At 44.0% G+C, this 16678-nt stretch overlaps 1 protein-coding gene across 1 annotated transcript in view; it reads left to right on the top strand.

The window, feature by feature from the left end:
- Nucleotides 1–14435, top strand: part of LOC140421042 (exocyst complex component 1-like) — a 143399-nt gene extending 128964 nt beyond the window's left edge. The window contains exons 17-18 of the mRNA XM_072505352.1: nucleotides 9529–9723; nucleotides 14080–14435. Of these exons, the coding sequence (XP_072361453.1) occupies nucleotides 9529–9723; nucleotides 14080–14232 (348 nt within the window). The 3' untranslated portion in view covers nucleotides 14233–14435. The remainder of the gene's footprint in view (nucleotides 1–9528; nucleotides 9724–14079) is intronic.
- Nucleotides 14436–16678: the final 2243 nt, after the last annotated feature.

Raw genomic sequence — 16678 nt, forward strand, 5'->3', positions numbered from 1 at the left:
GTAAGGCTCACCGGCCTCTAGTTCCCTGGATTATCCTTGCTACCCTTCTTAAACAAAGGAACAACATTGGCTATTCTCCAGTCCTCCGGAACATCACCTGAAGACAGTGAGGATCCAAAGATTTCTGTCAAGGCCTCAGCAATTTCCTCTCTAGCCTCCTTCAGTATTCTGGGGTAGATCCCATCAGGCCCTGGGGACTTATCCACCTTAATATTTTTCACGACGCCCAACACCTCGTCTTTATGGATCTCAATGTGACCCAGGCTATCTACACACCCTTCTCCAGACTCAACATCCACCAATTCCTTCTCTTTGGTGAATACTGATGCAAAGTATTCATTTAGTACCTCGCCCATTTCCTCTGATTCCCTTGCCTATCCTTCAGTGGACCAACCCTTTCCCTGGCTTTTTATGTACGTGTAGAAAGCCTTGGGATTTTCCTTAACCCTATTTGCCAATGACTTTTCGTGACGCCTTCTAGCCCTCCTGACTCCTTGCTTAAGTTCCTTCCTACTTTCCTTATATTCCACACAGGCTTCGTCTGTTCCCAGCCTTCTAGCCCTGACAAGTGCCTCCTTTTTCTTTTTGACGAGGTTATCCAAGGTTCCCGAAATTAGCTGTATTTATCCTTCTCCCGCACAGGAACATGCCGGTCCTGAATTCCTTTCAACTGACATTTGAAAGCCTCCCACATGTCAGATGTTGATTTACCCTCAAACATCCGCCCCCAATCTAGGTTCTTCAGTTCCCGCCTAATATTGTTATAATTAGCCATTCCCCAATTTAGCACATTCACCCTAGGACCACTCTTATCCGTGTCCACCAGCACTTTAAAACCTACTGAATTGTGGTCACTGTTCCCGAAATGTTCCCCTACTGAAACTTCTACCACCCGGCCGGGCTCATTCCCCAATACCAGGTCCAGTACAGCCCCTTCCCTAGTTGGACTATCTACATAATAGTTGAAGGGAAAGTACAGAACATATGAAATGAAATGAAATGAAAATCACCTATTGTCACAAGTAGGCTTCAAATGAAGTTACTGTGAAAAGCCCCAGTCGCCACATTCCGGCGCCTATTCGGGGAGGCTGGTACGGGAATTGAACGGTGCTGCTGACCTGCCTTGGTCTGCTTCCAAAGCCAGCGATTTAGCCCTGTGCTAAACCAGCTCCTAGAGACTCCTTTAATATGAGGCCATTAATCCTGCCTCATTACACATAGAATATCCTTCCCTCTGGTTGGCTGTAGAACCTGCTTCTGTAGGAAATTGTCCCGCAAACACTCTTTGAACTCATCTTCCAGTGTACCTTTGCCAATCTGATTTGTCCGATCTATATATAGATTAAAATCCTCATGATTATTGCAGTATCTTTCTTACAAACTCCAATTTATTTCTTCCTGTACACTCCTTTCTTCATTGTAGTTACTGTTAGGGGATTGATAGACTATTCCCATAAGTGAATTTTGTCATGTGAGAGTACCTTTAAGAAATGGGTATTTAAGAAATGTACCTTTAAGAAATGGGTGTTTATCAGCGACGTCAGAGTGTGGGTGGAGCTGGGCTGTCTGTCAGTTTTTTTACTTTTGTTTTAGGCTATCTGCTGCAGGGTGTGTTTTAGTTTTGTTTTCCGTGTTGGAGCTGAAGCCAGACACAGCAGGTGTACTGTTGATCTCTCTGCCATGAAAAAACTATCTCTTGATCATCTGGTGAATTCAGAATTATAAATGGTCTTAGTAGTGAATGTAAACCTAATGTGCTTCTTGTCATGTGAGAGTACCTTTAAGACATGGATGTTTAGGCAACGTACCTTTAAGAAAACAGTGATGTCAGAGAGTGGGTGGAGCTGAGGTCAGGTCAGCCATTTTGGCAGTTTTAGTTTTGCAGTTTGGAGGAAAAGAGCTGGGTGTGTGTCTGTTTTGCAGTGAGTTGGATCTCTGCCATAAAAGACCATCTCTGGATCATTTGGGTGATTTAAACTCATAATAGTAAAACCTTTAACCTGATGTGATTTTGTTTAAAGGTGTTGAGTCTCTTGGAAGTTTGAAGGAACATTTTAAGGAATTATTTACTGTTGCAATATTTTCTGAGTTATCTTTGAAGTAAGGGGTTTTAAGAGATCCAATGTTTATTTAAGATGTTCAATTGAGTTCATGGAATAAACAGTGTTTTGTGTTTTAAAACCCACGTGTCCATAATTGTAATCCCACACCTAGGGGAAAAGACGTGTGCTAGGAAAAGCAACAAATCCATTAAAGGGAGAGGTTGGTTTAACTCCATGATACATTTTGGGGTTCTTAAAATGCCTCACCCATAACTATTGCGGGCTCGAGGGGGATAAAAGTCTATCTATTGGATTTGCTTTAGTGAACTTAAAGACAGTGAAGGATTGTTGCTTTTCCGGTGTGGTATTTTGGGGGGAGACTCTTGTGAACAATGGCTCTTTCAGAGGCTCAGAAGTTTTTGGGGGTGGAGAATGTCACACGTAGTACTTTACCGACAGAAACGAAAAGCAGACTGTTAGATTTGGCAAGAACATTGCAGTTAACATTACCTGACAAAATGCGAAAAGATGAGGTAATTATGACGGTGGTTAAGTATTTAAAGTTGCTGGAGATAGAGTTTGACTCATTGGAAATGACAAAAATTCAGTTGCAAATTAAACAAATGGAACATGAGAAAGAATTAAAGCGGCTGGCATACGAGAGTGAGAGAGAGGAAAAAGAAAGAGAAAGAGAGGAAAAAGAAAGAGAGAGAGAGGAAAAAGAGAGAGGAAAAGAAAGAGAGAGGAAAAAGAAAAGGAGAGAGAAGAAAGGAGAAAAGAAAGAATAGCCCTAGCAGAACAAAAAGAAAAAGAAAGGGAGATACAGATCAGGGAAAAAGATAAAGAGAGGGAGTTTGAACTTCAGAAAATGGCCATGAAACATGACAATCAGTTAAAATTGGCAGACGTAAAGGGAAACGTCCAGTTGGATGATAGTGATGAGGATAGTGAGAAAGAGCGTCATAGTAGAAGGCTTGGTGGGAATCTATTTAGCATTGACACGGTTTGACGAGAAGGAAGTGGAAACCATTTTCATTTCATTTGAGGAGGTAGCTAAACAAATGAAATGGCCACAGGACATGTGGGTGTTACTGATTCAAACAAGGCTGGTAGGTAGAGCTAGTGAAGTGTTTGCATCGTTACCGGAGGAGGTATCTGGAACTTATGAGGAGGTGAAGAAATCCATCTTTTAAGTGCATATGAATCTAGTGCCTGAAGCCTACAGACAAAGGTTTAGAAATTTAAGGAAAGAATTTGGTCAAACATACATGGAGTCTGAAAGGCTCAAACAGAGTAATTTTGATAGGTGGATAAGGGCTTTGAAAATAGACCAAACGTATGAAGCTCTCAGAGAAATTATACTTTTGGAGGAGTTTAAAAATTCAATTCCTGATGTAGTGAGAACTCATGTGGAAGAACAGAGGGTTAAAACTGCGAGATTAGCAGCAGAAATGGTAGATGATTATGAATTAGTTCATGAATCAAAGATTGGTTTCTGACATCAGTTTCAGCCGGTGAGGGATAGAAACTGGGGGCATGAGAAATACTCAAGTGGTAAAGGTAAAGGTGATCTGATGGGAGACAATAAAGAGCGTGTACCTCAGATTAAAACAGAAATCCAGGAGGGTGGAAAAGAAATGAAAAATATCAAATGTTTTCACTGTAAGAAACTAGGCCATGTAAAGTCACAGTGTTGGTGGTTGAAGAAACGCACTGAAAAGGCTGATGTGCTAAAACAGGATAAGACAGTGGGGTTTGTTAGAGTGGTAAAGGAAAGCCCAAGGGAAGCGAAGGTGGTGCAAACGATTGTACAGCCTGTTCAAGTAGTAATTGTTAAGAAGGTGCCAGATGTCTTTAAAGAATTTACTTGTGTGGATAAAGTTTACTCGTGTATCAGGAGGAGCAGGTAAAGAAGTCACAATTTTAAGAGATACAGGGGCCAGTCAATCTTTAATGGTAAGAGATGAGGAATTATGTAGTTTGGGAAGAATGTTGCCAGAAAAGGTGGTGATATGTGGAATTCAGGGTGAGAGGAGTAGCAATCCATTATATAAGCTAACGTTGGAAGGTCCAGTGAAGAGTGGTGAAGTGGTAGTAGGAGTAATAGATAAACTATCTTGTCCAGGAATATCTTTGGTAATGATACAGCTGGATCACAGGTAGGAGTGATGCCTACTGTGGTTGATAAGCCATTGGAAAATCAGTCAACTGAAGTGTTGAAGGACAAATATCCTGGGATTTCTCCGGATTGTGTAGTAACAAGGTCACAAAGTCACAGGTTAAGACAAGAGGAGAAATCAAAGAGTGAAGATGAAGTTGAAGTGCAATTATCAGAAACTATTTTTGATCAGATGGTTGAAAAAGAACAAGAACAGGTGGAGGATGAGACGGATATTTTAAGTTCAGGAAAACTGGCGGAGTTCCGACAAAAAGATATAGAAATAAAACGGTTGTATCATAAAGCATACACGGAAGAGGAATCTGAGTGTATACCAGAGTGTTATTCCCGTAAAAGTGATGTCTTGATGAGAAAATGGAGACCTTTACATATGCAGGCGGATGAAAAGTGGCAGAAGTTCATCAAGTAGTATTGCCGGCAGGGTATAGAAAGGAGGTGTTGCGAGTTGCACATGAGGTACCAGTGGGAGGTCATTTGGGAATAAGGAAAACTCTAGCTAAAATCCAAAAACATTTTTATTGGCCTGGACTACATAAAGATGTAGTTAAATTTTGTCAATCATGTCACATGTCAAGTGATAGGGAAACCTCAAGCAGTGATAAAACCAGCGCCCTTAATACCCATTCCAGCATTTGAGGAACCTTTTACAAGGGTCTTAATTGATTGCGTAGGACCACTTGCGAAAACGAAAAGTGGGAATCAATATCTTTTGACGATAATGGATGTGTCTACTAGGTTTCCAGAGGCCATTCCAGTACATAATATTACAGCTAAAAAGATTGTGGAGGAGTTACTTAAATTCTTTACTAGATATGGACTACCCACAGAAATACAATCGGATCAAGGATCAAATTTTTCCTCGCGGTTATTCAAAGAATTTATGGATAGCTTAGGAATAAAACAATTTAAATCAATTGCGTACCATCCAGAATCGCAGGGAGCATTAGAAAGGTGGCATCAGACATTAAAGACAATCTTGAGGGCTTATTGTTACGATTATCCAGAGGATTGGGATAAGGGAATTCCATTCGTACTGTTGGCAATTAGGGATGCACCTAATCAGTCAACCAAATTCAGTCCTTTTGAATTAATTTTTGGTCATGAAGTAAGAGGACCACTTAAATTAATTAAGGAAAAATTGGTGAATGAGAAATCGGAAATTACATTATTGGTTTACGTGTCAAATTTTAGGGAACGATTAAATAGAGCAGGTGAATTGGCTGGACAAAATGTAATAGTTGCACAAAATGTGATGAAACAGGTGGCGGACAAGAAATCCAAAGTTCGTAGTTTTGCCAGTGGAGATAAAGTTTAAGGATTATTACCAGTGGTAGGTGAACCTTTAAAAGCAAGGTTTTGTGGACCTTATCAGATTGAAAGGAAATTAAGTGAGGTGAATTATGTGGTAAAAACACCAGATAGAAGGAAGACTCACCGAGTGTGTCATGTGAATATGCTTAAAAGGTACTTTGATGGGCAGCACGGTTGTGTAGTGGTTAGCACAGCCTCACGGCACTGAGGTCCCAGGTTGATCCCAGCTCTGGGTCACTGTCCGTGTAGAGTTTGCACATTCTCCCCGTGTCTGCGTGGGTTTCGCCCCCACAACCCAAAAATGTGCAGAGTATGTGGATTGGCCATGCTAAATTGCCCCTTGGAAAAAATAATTGGGTAATCTAAATCTTTTTTAAAAGAAAGGGAAAAAAAGGTACTTTGAAAGGGATGGAGAGAAAAAGGAGGTTTTAATGATTCTAATTCAAAGTGACAAACCAAATCGAGATGACTGTGAAGTTGACATACCTCATATTAAATTGGAAAATGAGGATGTTCTTAAAAATTGGGATAAATTGTTGAGTTACCTTCCAGAGGAAAAATTAACTGACTTGAAAGAGTCATTGATATCACATGGGCAAGTTTGTAGAGATAAATTGGGAAGTACTAAAATGGCTATACATGATGTAGATGTGGGAAATGCTGTTCCAATCAAACAATATCCATATAGTCTTAACCCTTTAAAATTGGCACAGGTTAACAAAGAGATTGTGAGCATGCTTAAAAATGGCATAATTGAAGTGAGTTGCAGCCAATGGACCTCACCCATCGTGATGGTATTAAAACCAGATAGTACTCAACGGTTGTGTGTGGACTATAGAAAGGTTAATGCAGTTACAAGAACGGACTCTTATCCTATCCCACGTTTGGAGGATTGCATTGAGAAAGTGGGACAATCAGCTTTTATTTCCAAACTGGATTTACTTAAAGGTTAGTGGCAGGTACCTTTATCCGAAAGGGCGAAGGAGATTTCAGTTTTTGTGACTCCAGATGACATATACCAATTCAAGTTTGGCATGAAAAACACCCCAGCCACATTTCAATGGTTAACTAACAAAGTCGTTTTAGGATTACCCAATTGTGCGGTATACATCGACGCTCTGGTAATTTTCAGCCAGACATAGAAAGAACATTTAAAACATCTGATGGAGTTATTCGATCGACTTCAGGAGGCGGGTTTGGTGATAAACCTAGCAAAAAGATAATTTGGAATGGCCCAAATCACTTTCCTTGGCCATACAATAGGACAGGGTCGAATGGTCCCACAGGATGTGAAAACAAAAGTTATTGGGGAGTTTCCGATACCCTCGACACGACGGGAAATAATGCGATTTCTTGGTATGAGTGGATTTTACCGGAAATTTGTACCGAATTTTAGCAGTGTGGTCGCTCCGCTGACGGACTTCCTCAAGAAGCGTAACAAATTCCAGTGGACAGCAGAGTGTCAACAGGCATTTGACGGCCTGAAGGCTGTGTTAACCACTGCTCCTGTGTTAGCCATCCAAAATTAGACGAAACCATTCAAAGTGGCTGTTGATGCGAGTGATGTGGGCGTAGGTGCGGTGCTTCTACAAGATCACGACGAAGGGCTAGAGCGGCCTATTGGTTATTTTTCAAAGAAATTGAATTCCCACCAGAAAAAGTATTCCACGATTGAGGAGGAGACTTTGAGTTTGGTGCTGGCTTTGCAACATTTTCATATTTATATGACCAACAATCCGTCTGACGTCGTTATATATACTGATCATAATCCGTTGACGTTTTTGGAGCGATTCCGGAATAACAATGCAATGCTGTTTCGCTGGAGTTTATTGTTACAGCCATTTCATTTAAAAATAGTACATGTGGCAGGACAAGAAAACGTGATAGCCGATGCTTTGTCACGAATGTGATGAAGCAGTTTCAGTTGGAGGAAGAAGAACAAAAAAAAAATGGGCTATATTATTATACCAGTTTGCGTGTGTTTTTTGAAACGAAAAAGTATATTTACTGTGTGCGTTTCTTAAAGGATAGTGAAAAATGAAACCATCTTGAAGTTGATGGGGGTTTTCTTTCTTGGGGGGAGGTGTCATGTGAGAGTACCTTTAAGAAATGGGTTTTCGAGAAATGTACCTTTAAGAAATGGGTGTTTATCAGTGATGTCAGAGTGTGGGTGGAGCTGGGCTGTCTGTCAGCTTTTTACTTTTGTTTTAGGCTGTTTGCTGCAGGGTGTGTTTTAGTTTTGTTTTCAGTGTTGGAGCTGAAGCCAGACACAGTAGGTGTACTGTTGATCTCTCTGCCATGAAAAGACTATCTCTTGATCATTTGGCGAATTCAGAATTATAAATGTTCTCTGTAGTGAATGTAAACCTAATTTGCTTCTGTTAAAAGGTGTTTCTTTTGTCTTCTGGATGTTGTTTGGGAAGTTATTAAGGATTACTTAGTATTGTATTCTTTGGGGTTTGTATTTGAATTGATGGTTGCTAAGATGTTCACTGTATGTTTTAAAAAGGTTAACTTGAGTTCATAGAATAAACATTGTTTTGCTTTAAACAATACTTTTCCATTTCTGCTGGACCACAGCTGTAGAGTGGGCCATGTGCTCCCCATACCACAATCTATTAAAAGTTGTGGGTCAGGTGAACTCCATGATACACTTTGGGGTTCTCTAAATCCTGACCCATAACAATTTTTACCTCTACCCAAACTGATTCTACATCTTGATATTTTGTAACACTAAGGTCATCTCTCACTATTGTACTAAACTACCACTTTTTCCTAGCTTCCTGTCTTTCTGAAATGTCAAGTACCTTGAATCCATTGTGCTTCAAATCTGCTCCCCTATTATTCTCTCACAGATTTGCCGAAGATCTATTGATCGAAGCTAGGCCCAGAACCATCATTTCATTAAATTGCAAAACCTTGATCAATGTTTCTGATTTTGTATTTCCTCGGAGGGCAATGTCACTGGTAGCGTATACCAAGGATACCCCTTATTGGCCAGCACGATTAGGGATACCAGTAGTTTCTGATAACAATAAATACAGAGACCAACAATTAAGACAGCAACAAATGCATTGGCTGCTGTTACTCTCCCTAATTCCCATCAGTTATACTATTTTCTCGCCATCCTGTATCTATTACTGGCCGAGTCCTCCAATCTCTCAGCTGTAAACCGTGACCACTGGATCTTCCTCATCCCACTGCAAGTTCTTATCCAGCTCCAAGAAGATGCCCCCAACCCTGGCACCAAAGCAGGCAAAAAAGCCTTCTGAACTCATGCTTTTGTCTGCAGAGTATTGTGTCTATTCCCCTGACTATACTGTCCCTTACCGCCACTACATTCCTGCACCACGGTGCCTTGGTAAGTTTACCCATCCAGCCTGCAATGTCCACTCATTATAAAAGCTGCAAGAACCTCAAACCTGTTGGACAAGGGCTGAGGCTCCTCCACTTGTACTTCTCAATCCCCTTCCTGTCTCACTCACAGGCACACCCCACTGTCCCTGACCACTAACCAAATCAGAAGACCCTAGCACAAGGGGTGTGATTGCCCCTTCGGTTCTGTACCTCAATTCCATTGACTTGACCTTGATGCTCTTCCCTGACATTTGATCTCAGTTTTGAACATTTTAATTGATGGATTTCGGCTGCAAGATTCACTGCAGCATGTGGTACAATTTGGTGACGGTTTCTCAGTTCAAGTGAAGTCTCTGCAGACACTACTGCTTGGATATGTCTGCACCTCTGCCTCTATTTTGGTGTGTGATACTGATGGATCCCAATTCTGTAGTACAGGCAGACGCTGTTTAAACAGAGAAGAAATATTTTACTTGTTTGTAACTGCTCACAACTTTACCTGCTGCGTTAAAAAATGAGGATTAAGAATATTTTCTTTAAATATTTGCTTTATTCTCTCTAATAATAATTCTCTAAACTGTTTAGTTGTGCACTGAACTGTTTGTGATAAAAACTTTAATTGATATTTTAAATTTACAGATCTTCTTTGACGGGGTCAAGGTTCGTATTGCACAGGGTGTCAAAGAGGATGAAGTCAGCTATCAACTGGCATTTAGCAAACAGGAGCTGAGGAAGGTAATTGAGAAATATCAAGGCAAGGAGGTGAAGAAGGCACTGGAAAACCTCTACAAAAAAGTTGTCAAGCATCTGAGTGAAGAAGGAAACCTTTTACAGGTAAATAGAAATTGAGTAGGAAATCAAAACTGAAACCATGCAGGAGAGCCCAGTAACGAATTGAGTAGGTTGACACTGTTGCGGTGGGTCGATTCATAGAACTGCTACTAAAAGCGGAGGGCATGAAATTTGTATGCATAGCATTGACTTCTGTAGTGCCGTTTCAAGAAAATGCCCTCTCTTGAAGCACTTTAACCAGCTTCTGGTACACCCTGCTTGATACTCTATGCTGAAAAGAGTTGCATGCATGTGTACCATGTGTGCACCAGAAGCATGTCACCTGATACACAGTCCCCATTGTCACCCAGCCCTACTGCCTGTGGTGAGGCTCAAGTTCCAAGTTTGGACCATACAGGTCCATTGTATATATTTGCTTGTCACTCACCAAAGAGCAAGTATTCATCTGTAAGAGTGGCCTCGCAACACTGTTACTTAAAGGCCCAGGAACCCAGCTTTCAAGTAATATTCATTTAGAATATTTTACCAATGACTTTCAAAAAAGAGATTAATGATAAGGAAGACAGTGACATAGTGGTAATTTCACAGCACCAAGCAATCCAGAGCCTCTGGTGACAGAAGTTACTGTGAAAAGACCCTAGTCGCCACATTCCGGCACCTGTTCAGGGAGGCTCTTACGGGAATTGAACCGTGCTGCTGGCCTGCCTTGGTCCGCTTTAAAAGCCAGCTCTTTAGCCCTGTGCTTAACCAGCAGATAGCTCTGCTCGCACCCCCGTACCATGGAGTAACCCGAGGGCCACCCCGAGGGAGGAAGAGCTAATCGGGCCCTTGTCGGTGACTCCCGCAGGGGAGTGCTGGAACATTGCAGCACCTTGGATTCCACCCACCCCCATCCCCTCCTGCTCTTGGTGTATCTGGCGGACAGAACAGGGCCGCACCACACCATCCGGGACACCTATCTAGGCCTGGTCGCCCCAGGAGACGTCAGCCAACGGGGATCCAGGACGCACGGCATGAATCACAGCAGGCCGCCTCCACCCCTGCCGTACCCTCTGGGGAACCACCTAGACGTTGCATTAGGGCTCGTAAGGCCAGAAAGTTAGACAGCAGTTAAGTTGGCACGGTCACATTAAAAACCACTGTTACAACCTGCCTCGGTGCTCTGTCAGATGGGTGTGAGGGGTGGGCTGGCCATGGAGATGGTGTGGGGGGGGGGGGGGATATGGGTGGACCTTGTGGGTGAGGGGGGGTGGGCTGGGCTCCCTCCGACCATCGGCACCACCTCCACCCCAGGGATCCGATGAAACCGTGTGATGGAATGGCCAACTCGCATGCAGGGATCACCGAGGTGGACGGTGGAAAGTGCTACCGTGATCAGGAGTCAGACGTTGTCAAACGATGCAGAGCACCAGAGCTCATCGCAGAGCGGGTTGTCATCATCCTCCATCCATGGACCAGACTCGGTGTTCCATCCTACCCAGGGCCCAGACCCCGTAGTGCGGCAGGTATGTATCACGGAGGAAGTTGCAGGTGGGGGGGAGGGATTCACCGACTGGTGAACCTGGAAGCAATCAGAGCATCCCATGCGCGTTTGCCCTGTCACACACGTCGTGCGGCCTCGCGTGCCTGCCAAGGTGCCATGTGCTGCCCAACCTCACCCTCCTCCACATCCTCCTCATTGACAAGGCTTGGTGTTCATCCTCCTCCAGCACATCACCCCTTTGCTGGGCGATGTTGTGCAGGACACAGCAGGCCGCTACGATGCAGGCGACCTTTCCAGCGTCATACTGGGGGGCTTAACCAGAGTGGTCCAGGCACCTGAACCGCATCTCCAGGAGGCCGAAGCACCGTTTGATCTGGTTGCTGCATGGGTGCATTTAAGCAGGTCTCCACATCAGTCTGTGGTCTCCGGATAGGTGTCATTAGCCACGACCGCAGTGGGTACTCCCTGTCACCCAGGAGCCAATCCCCAGATGAGCGGGGCATCTCGAAAATATCAGGAATCGTCGAGTGTGCCAGGATGAAGGCGTCGTGCACACTGCCTGGGTATCAGGCATAGAGGCAAATGATGCATAGCTGATGGTCACATATCAGCTGCACGTTGATCGAGTGGTACCCTATTCGGTTGATGTAGAGTGGACTATCATCTGCAGATGCTCGTAGGGTGTCCTGCATCCCATCAATCACCCCCTGGTGCATCCCGATGATGGCGGCGAATCCCGCTGCCCGGGCAGCCTGGTGGGCTCGGTCCACATTGAAATAGATGTATTGTGCCGCCTGAGAATTAAGGCCTCCATGACGGCGCGGATGCATCTGTGCACTGAGGTCTGTGAGGTTCCTGACAGGTCCCCACTCGGTGCCTGGAAGGACGCTATCGGGTAAAAGTTCAGGACACCCGTCTCCTTGATGGCCACTGAGAGCGGGTGTCCTGTCCCATGCCCCCACGGTGCCAGGTGTGCCATCATTTGGCAGATATGTCGCACTGTCTGCTCAGCCGGAGTCTTCGTCCGCATGCCCAGTCCGACAGGTCCTCGAATAACAGGGTCTGCCGGTGCACACGAGGCCTCATGCGGCAGCTCCATGGCACCTCCTCAGCCTGTTGAGCGGCTTGCTCTTCATCCTGTGCGGCTTCCACCTTTTCTTTGCAGCATGCTCCACTGCTGCACGCTCTGCTGCTGCAGCCTCCTCCTCGAGCAGCTATAGCTCGTAAGCCGCAGGGCATCTTCCAGTGCTGCGGTGACTAGCAGGAAGGCCACCATTGCTAGTTGAATTCCAATATCCAGTGTCTGCAGGGGGTGAAAGGCCAAAATGTTAGCATGGTGCATACCCCCCGTGCCGAACCAGGTACAATGGGTTAAATGGTGGCCCTGGTTGGCACGATGGGCTCTGTCCCCGTGTGTCCATCCCATTCCCGCACCCCTGTCCCTTCCGATGGTGAGCACCACGGAGGCCTTCGGCCATGCCGCCCATCCCTGATGCCAGGGGTACCGCCGGCTGACATTGCCCTTGCTAGCGTTCCACTGTAGGGGCTACTGTGGGTGGAGCCCTGGGTGAGCCGCCGGTGGGTTGGGGAGGGGTGCGTGGCAGTGGGCGGGTGGGGGCGCCCATCCAGCCGGTGTCAGTCTGCAGAACCGATGTCAGGATGGGTGGTCAGAGGGTGCGCAGCAAGATGGCCGCAGTGATGGGGGTCTGGGACTGGACATCGCCCCAGTCCCATGGTGGGTCACCCCAGCTGCTTGGCCTGATCCCCCGTCACCACCCACCCCCCGTACCCCCCAACCAGCGCAGCCCGGCCAGTGTCCGGCCCGGCAGCCCACAGTCACACCTCCCTGTGTCGTACCTCCTCTCTCTTCCTCATCAGCCAAGAGGTCGGTTTCACGATTTTTAAACGCACAAGTGAACCGTGCCGTCAGAGCACAGCCCATCGGAGGCGGAGAATCGCGGAGGCTCCGGTGAATACCAGGTAATGCCCGCTAATGATCTGCAAGCGGTGTCTACTGTACATGTGTTCCGGTACATATTGACGCCACTGTCGAGGTGACGAAGAATTATGATTTAGCGTCAAATCGGTGCCTGCCACGATTTTGAGGTCGGAACCCATTTTCCGCGCGATCGCATTTCGCGATTTCGGTATCAGCAAATGGAGAATCCCGCCCCTCAAATTTATGATGCAATGATCACTGTCCCTACTGCCACTTTTTCCACTTGCCCCAATTTGTTTGAAAAATTGATTTCAAAAGCACTTCTTGATGCATGTAATGTGTAACTTGGTGCAGTTTTTGATAAAATAATTTTTTTCCTGTAAATCGCAGTGAGCCGACCACCTGTGAGTAATTGGATTTTAAATAAATGATAACTACTTTACACAAGTAGAGACCATTTGCTAGTTATAATGAATTAAGTCCCCTAACAATTTTTTTATTGATATATATTTAATATATGTAAAAGTTTTAGAAGCCTATCTATTAGTATCCTTGTGCCCAAAAGAGGCAGCATAATCTTTGCCCCCCCTACTCAGAGATCTGCAAATGAATGCAGTTAATGAAAACTCCCAATGGTGATTGATTCAATCTGGGGGCATGGCCAGATTTGTGGACAAGGCCCACTTCTATCACAATTCTTTGTAAACCAGCACAAAAGATTGTGCTTAAAATGATGTGATCTTTTGAGCTAGATATGCCAATTGCAGGTGAATTGATCCAAAATCAGCACAACTGAGTGGATACTTTCAGCTAATTTTCTCTCTATCCCTTTTTACTTTATTTTTATTACAGAAGAAGAAATTGTATTGACAGCATGTGTTGTCACTGCTCATTCAATTAAACTATGGTATAACATGGTTGTGATGTGGCTCCAGAAAATACAATGCCCTAAATGGTTAATTTACTAATTCCACAGGTAGTGTGGTATACTATGCAAGGAGAGTTTGTACGACAGTACAAGGAGTTTGAAGAAATGATTGCTCGGTGTTATCCTGGTTCGGGCATAACGATGAACTTCACGATAGACGATATTCTGCAGTATTTCTTGGACATAACAAAGTCAATCTAACAACCAACTGTTTAATATTTTATGCAGCTCTATTCAAACATGAAATTGGTTAAATGATCAAAATAGAATTGGAATCTTTCTACAGTTTTAGTTGTGAAAAATGTCAAGTTATCTCAAACCCAAAGTTGATTTTATAAAGCTAAACCAGAACACCAGTCTAATGTAATCATTTTTATTTATTAAAGGAACACATTTCTTGAGAATTTTGTTTTGCTTATCGCTTCGAAATCAACCCTTCAAATTTATAAAGTATTGTAGTAACTGAGAGCACCATGGTTCTGACATTATTGACAAATACTGGCATTTGTCTGAAATTTCTATCCTCAGTTTAGAACTCAAACAGGCAGTGAAGGATAGAACTGGAGCTTAGTCTTTATGCAGTTACAAGCTGTTGTTTATTGAAGCGCACATTGCGTGTACCTTCAATCCAATGTGAGCATAGGAGACTTTCCAGCCAATGCCTAGCAAAAACTGTGCATCGATCGCAACAGCTATAGGGTTGCAGGATGAACAGTTGGGGTCACGAGCTCTGAGACAGTACTGGTGACTGTGGATTGGTGACTCAGATTTGACAGTCTGTAGGATTAGCTGCAAGTCCCCTTTAAGTGTGTGGGATTTGTTTTGACAGCAGACATAGCCGGAATTCTCTGGCCATTCACCAGCACCAGGATTCTTTGTTCCCACCAGCAGCGCAACCATGCCCGTGGGTTTCCCAGTGAGTGGGGTGGCTTCAATGGGAAACCCCATTGACAGCGGTGGGAACAGAGAATCCAGCCGCCAGCAAGCAGCATGCTGCCTTCCGCCACCAAGAAACACGCAGCTGGGGGACGGGAGAATCCAGCCCACGCGCAGTCTTATGAAAAGATCGCTGAGGTTCAATTGCTGTCACCAACACAGCCTGCAAAATGGTAGTGTCTGAGTTTTTTTGTTGCCAGATGTTTGAACACTCTCACCCAGTCCCAGTCAGATTAACCCCTCCTCTCGACAACTCTCTCACACCCCCTCAATCAGAACTGTTCCTCACACCTCTTCCCTGGTCAGCAACTCTTTCCCTCTGATTTTGACTCTGGGATCACACCAAGTGTGAAGAATTGAAGTAGGGTCACACCAGAAAAATATTTGGGAAGCACTGGCCTAGCTCCTGAATAAAATAAACACCCAATTAATACACAATCAACTTTTTCAGCATAGACACTAATCCATTTAAAACAGTGGTTTTTGCTTAAATAGAATGGGGTTGAAATTATTCTGGGTTCAACCGGCCTTCCACATGAACACCAGCAGATACATCACCCCCATGAAATGGAGGACACTGTGCTATTCCAGATCATGGTTACTTCTGGAAGTCCCTTAATGGCCCAGTATGGAGTTCCACCCGCAAGTTGAGCACCCATACCAGATGAAGTGGGTATGAGGGTGGCATATCATACATTAAAATCCAAGGGAGAAACTAGGAGCACAAATCACTGTCAAGGGATATGTGGAATGTAAGCAGGTTGGCTCCTGGACCTCAAAGATTCTCAAAAATAAGAACGGCTCTTTACAAAAAAGTGCCCTCATTTTAACACTTTGGATATGAAGGACAGCATCTTCCTTTTCCCATCTTACACAGCACCATGAACCTTCTGATGATGGAAGTACACCAAAGACCAATCTTTTCTCCACTGAACCTGGACAATATTCCAGCCAATATATTTTTAAATCCCAGTAGTTCAGAAATAAAAAAACATCTGCCGCAGTCAAAATTCGGAACTATTTACAGTATGAAATATGTTTTCCTGCAGTTGTAGCTATCTAATATGGATTTGTTAAATACAACTACGTTACAGTTATTTGGTTGAGTGGTTCGACTATGTGTTGCATAAGAAATTTCTAGCATTTGGCGATAATAGTCTGAAACAAATATGGAAATTGTAGTGATATGTATGCAATTTTGGGTTTTTCATTCCAGGATATCCGATAATATATTTTGAGTTGATATTATGGCCTAAACATTTCTGGAGCTGGAATGCTCAAAAAGGATATACGCCAGGAGTGGGTTTGGAATGGGACCTAGTCTCCATCAGAGCTCCTTCCAAATAAAAATGTTTGTATCCACATCTCCTCTCCCATCCTAAAATCAGAACAGGATGAAGGAGCAGTACAAAAGTGTGCCCTTCCATTGACCCAACCAACTGCAACAAATTCCTTTATTTAGTGCAAGAAAACATCCCAAGTTGTTGCATGGAGGCATTAGAAAAAGTGGATGATTAGGACGATAAGATTAAAAGCTTCATCATTTCTGAGTGAATAGTTTTAAGCATGGCAAGAAATAAATCCCGGAGACTTGTCTTTGAAGGTGATGCTGGAGGAGGCAGGTGGAAGGGTTAGAGGAAGCATTTGGTTGTAGAGAAGAGGATCATGGTATTATGTTTTCCCGCTACGAAGATCTTTGCATAGTTATGGT

Source organism: Scyliorhinus torazame, chromosome 5 (genome assembly GCF_047496885.1).
Source record: "Scyliorhinus torazame isolate Kashiwa2021f chromosome 5, sScyTor2.1, whole genome shotgun sequence".
NCBI lineage: Eukaryota > Metazoa > Chordata > Chondrichthyes > Carcharhiniformes > Scyliorhinidae > Scyliorhinus > Scyliorhinus torazame.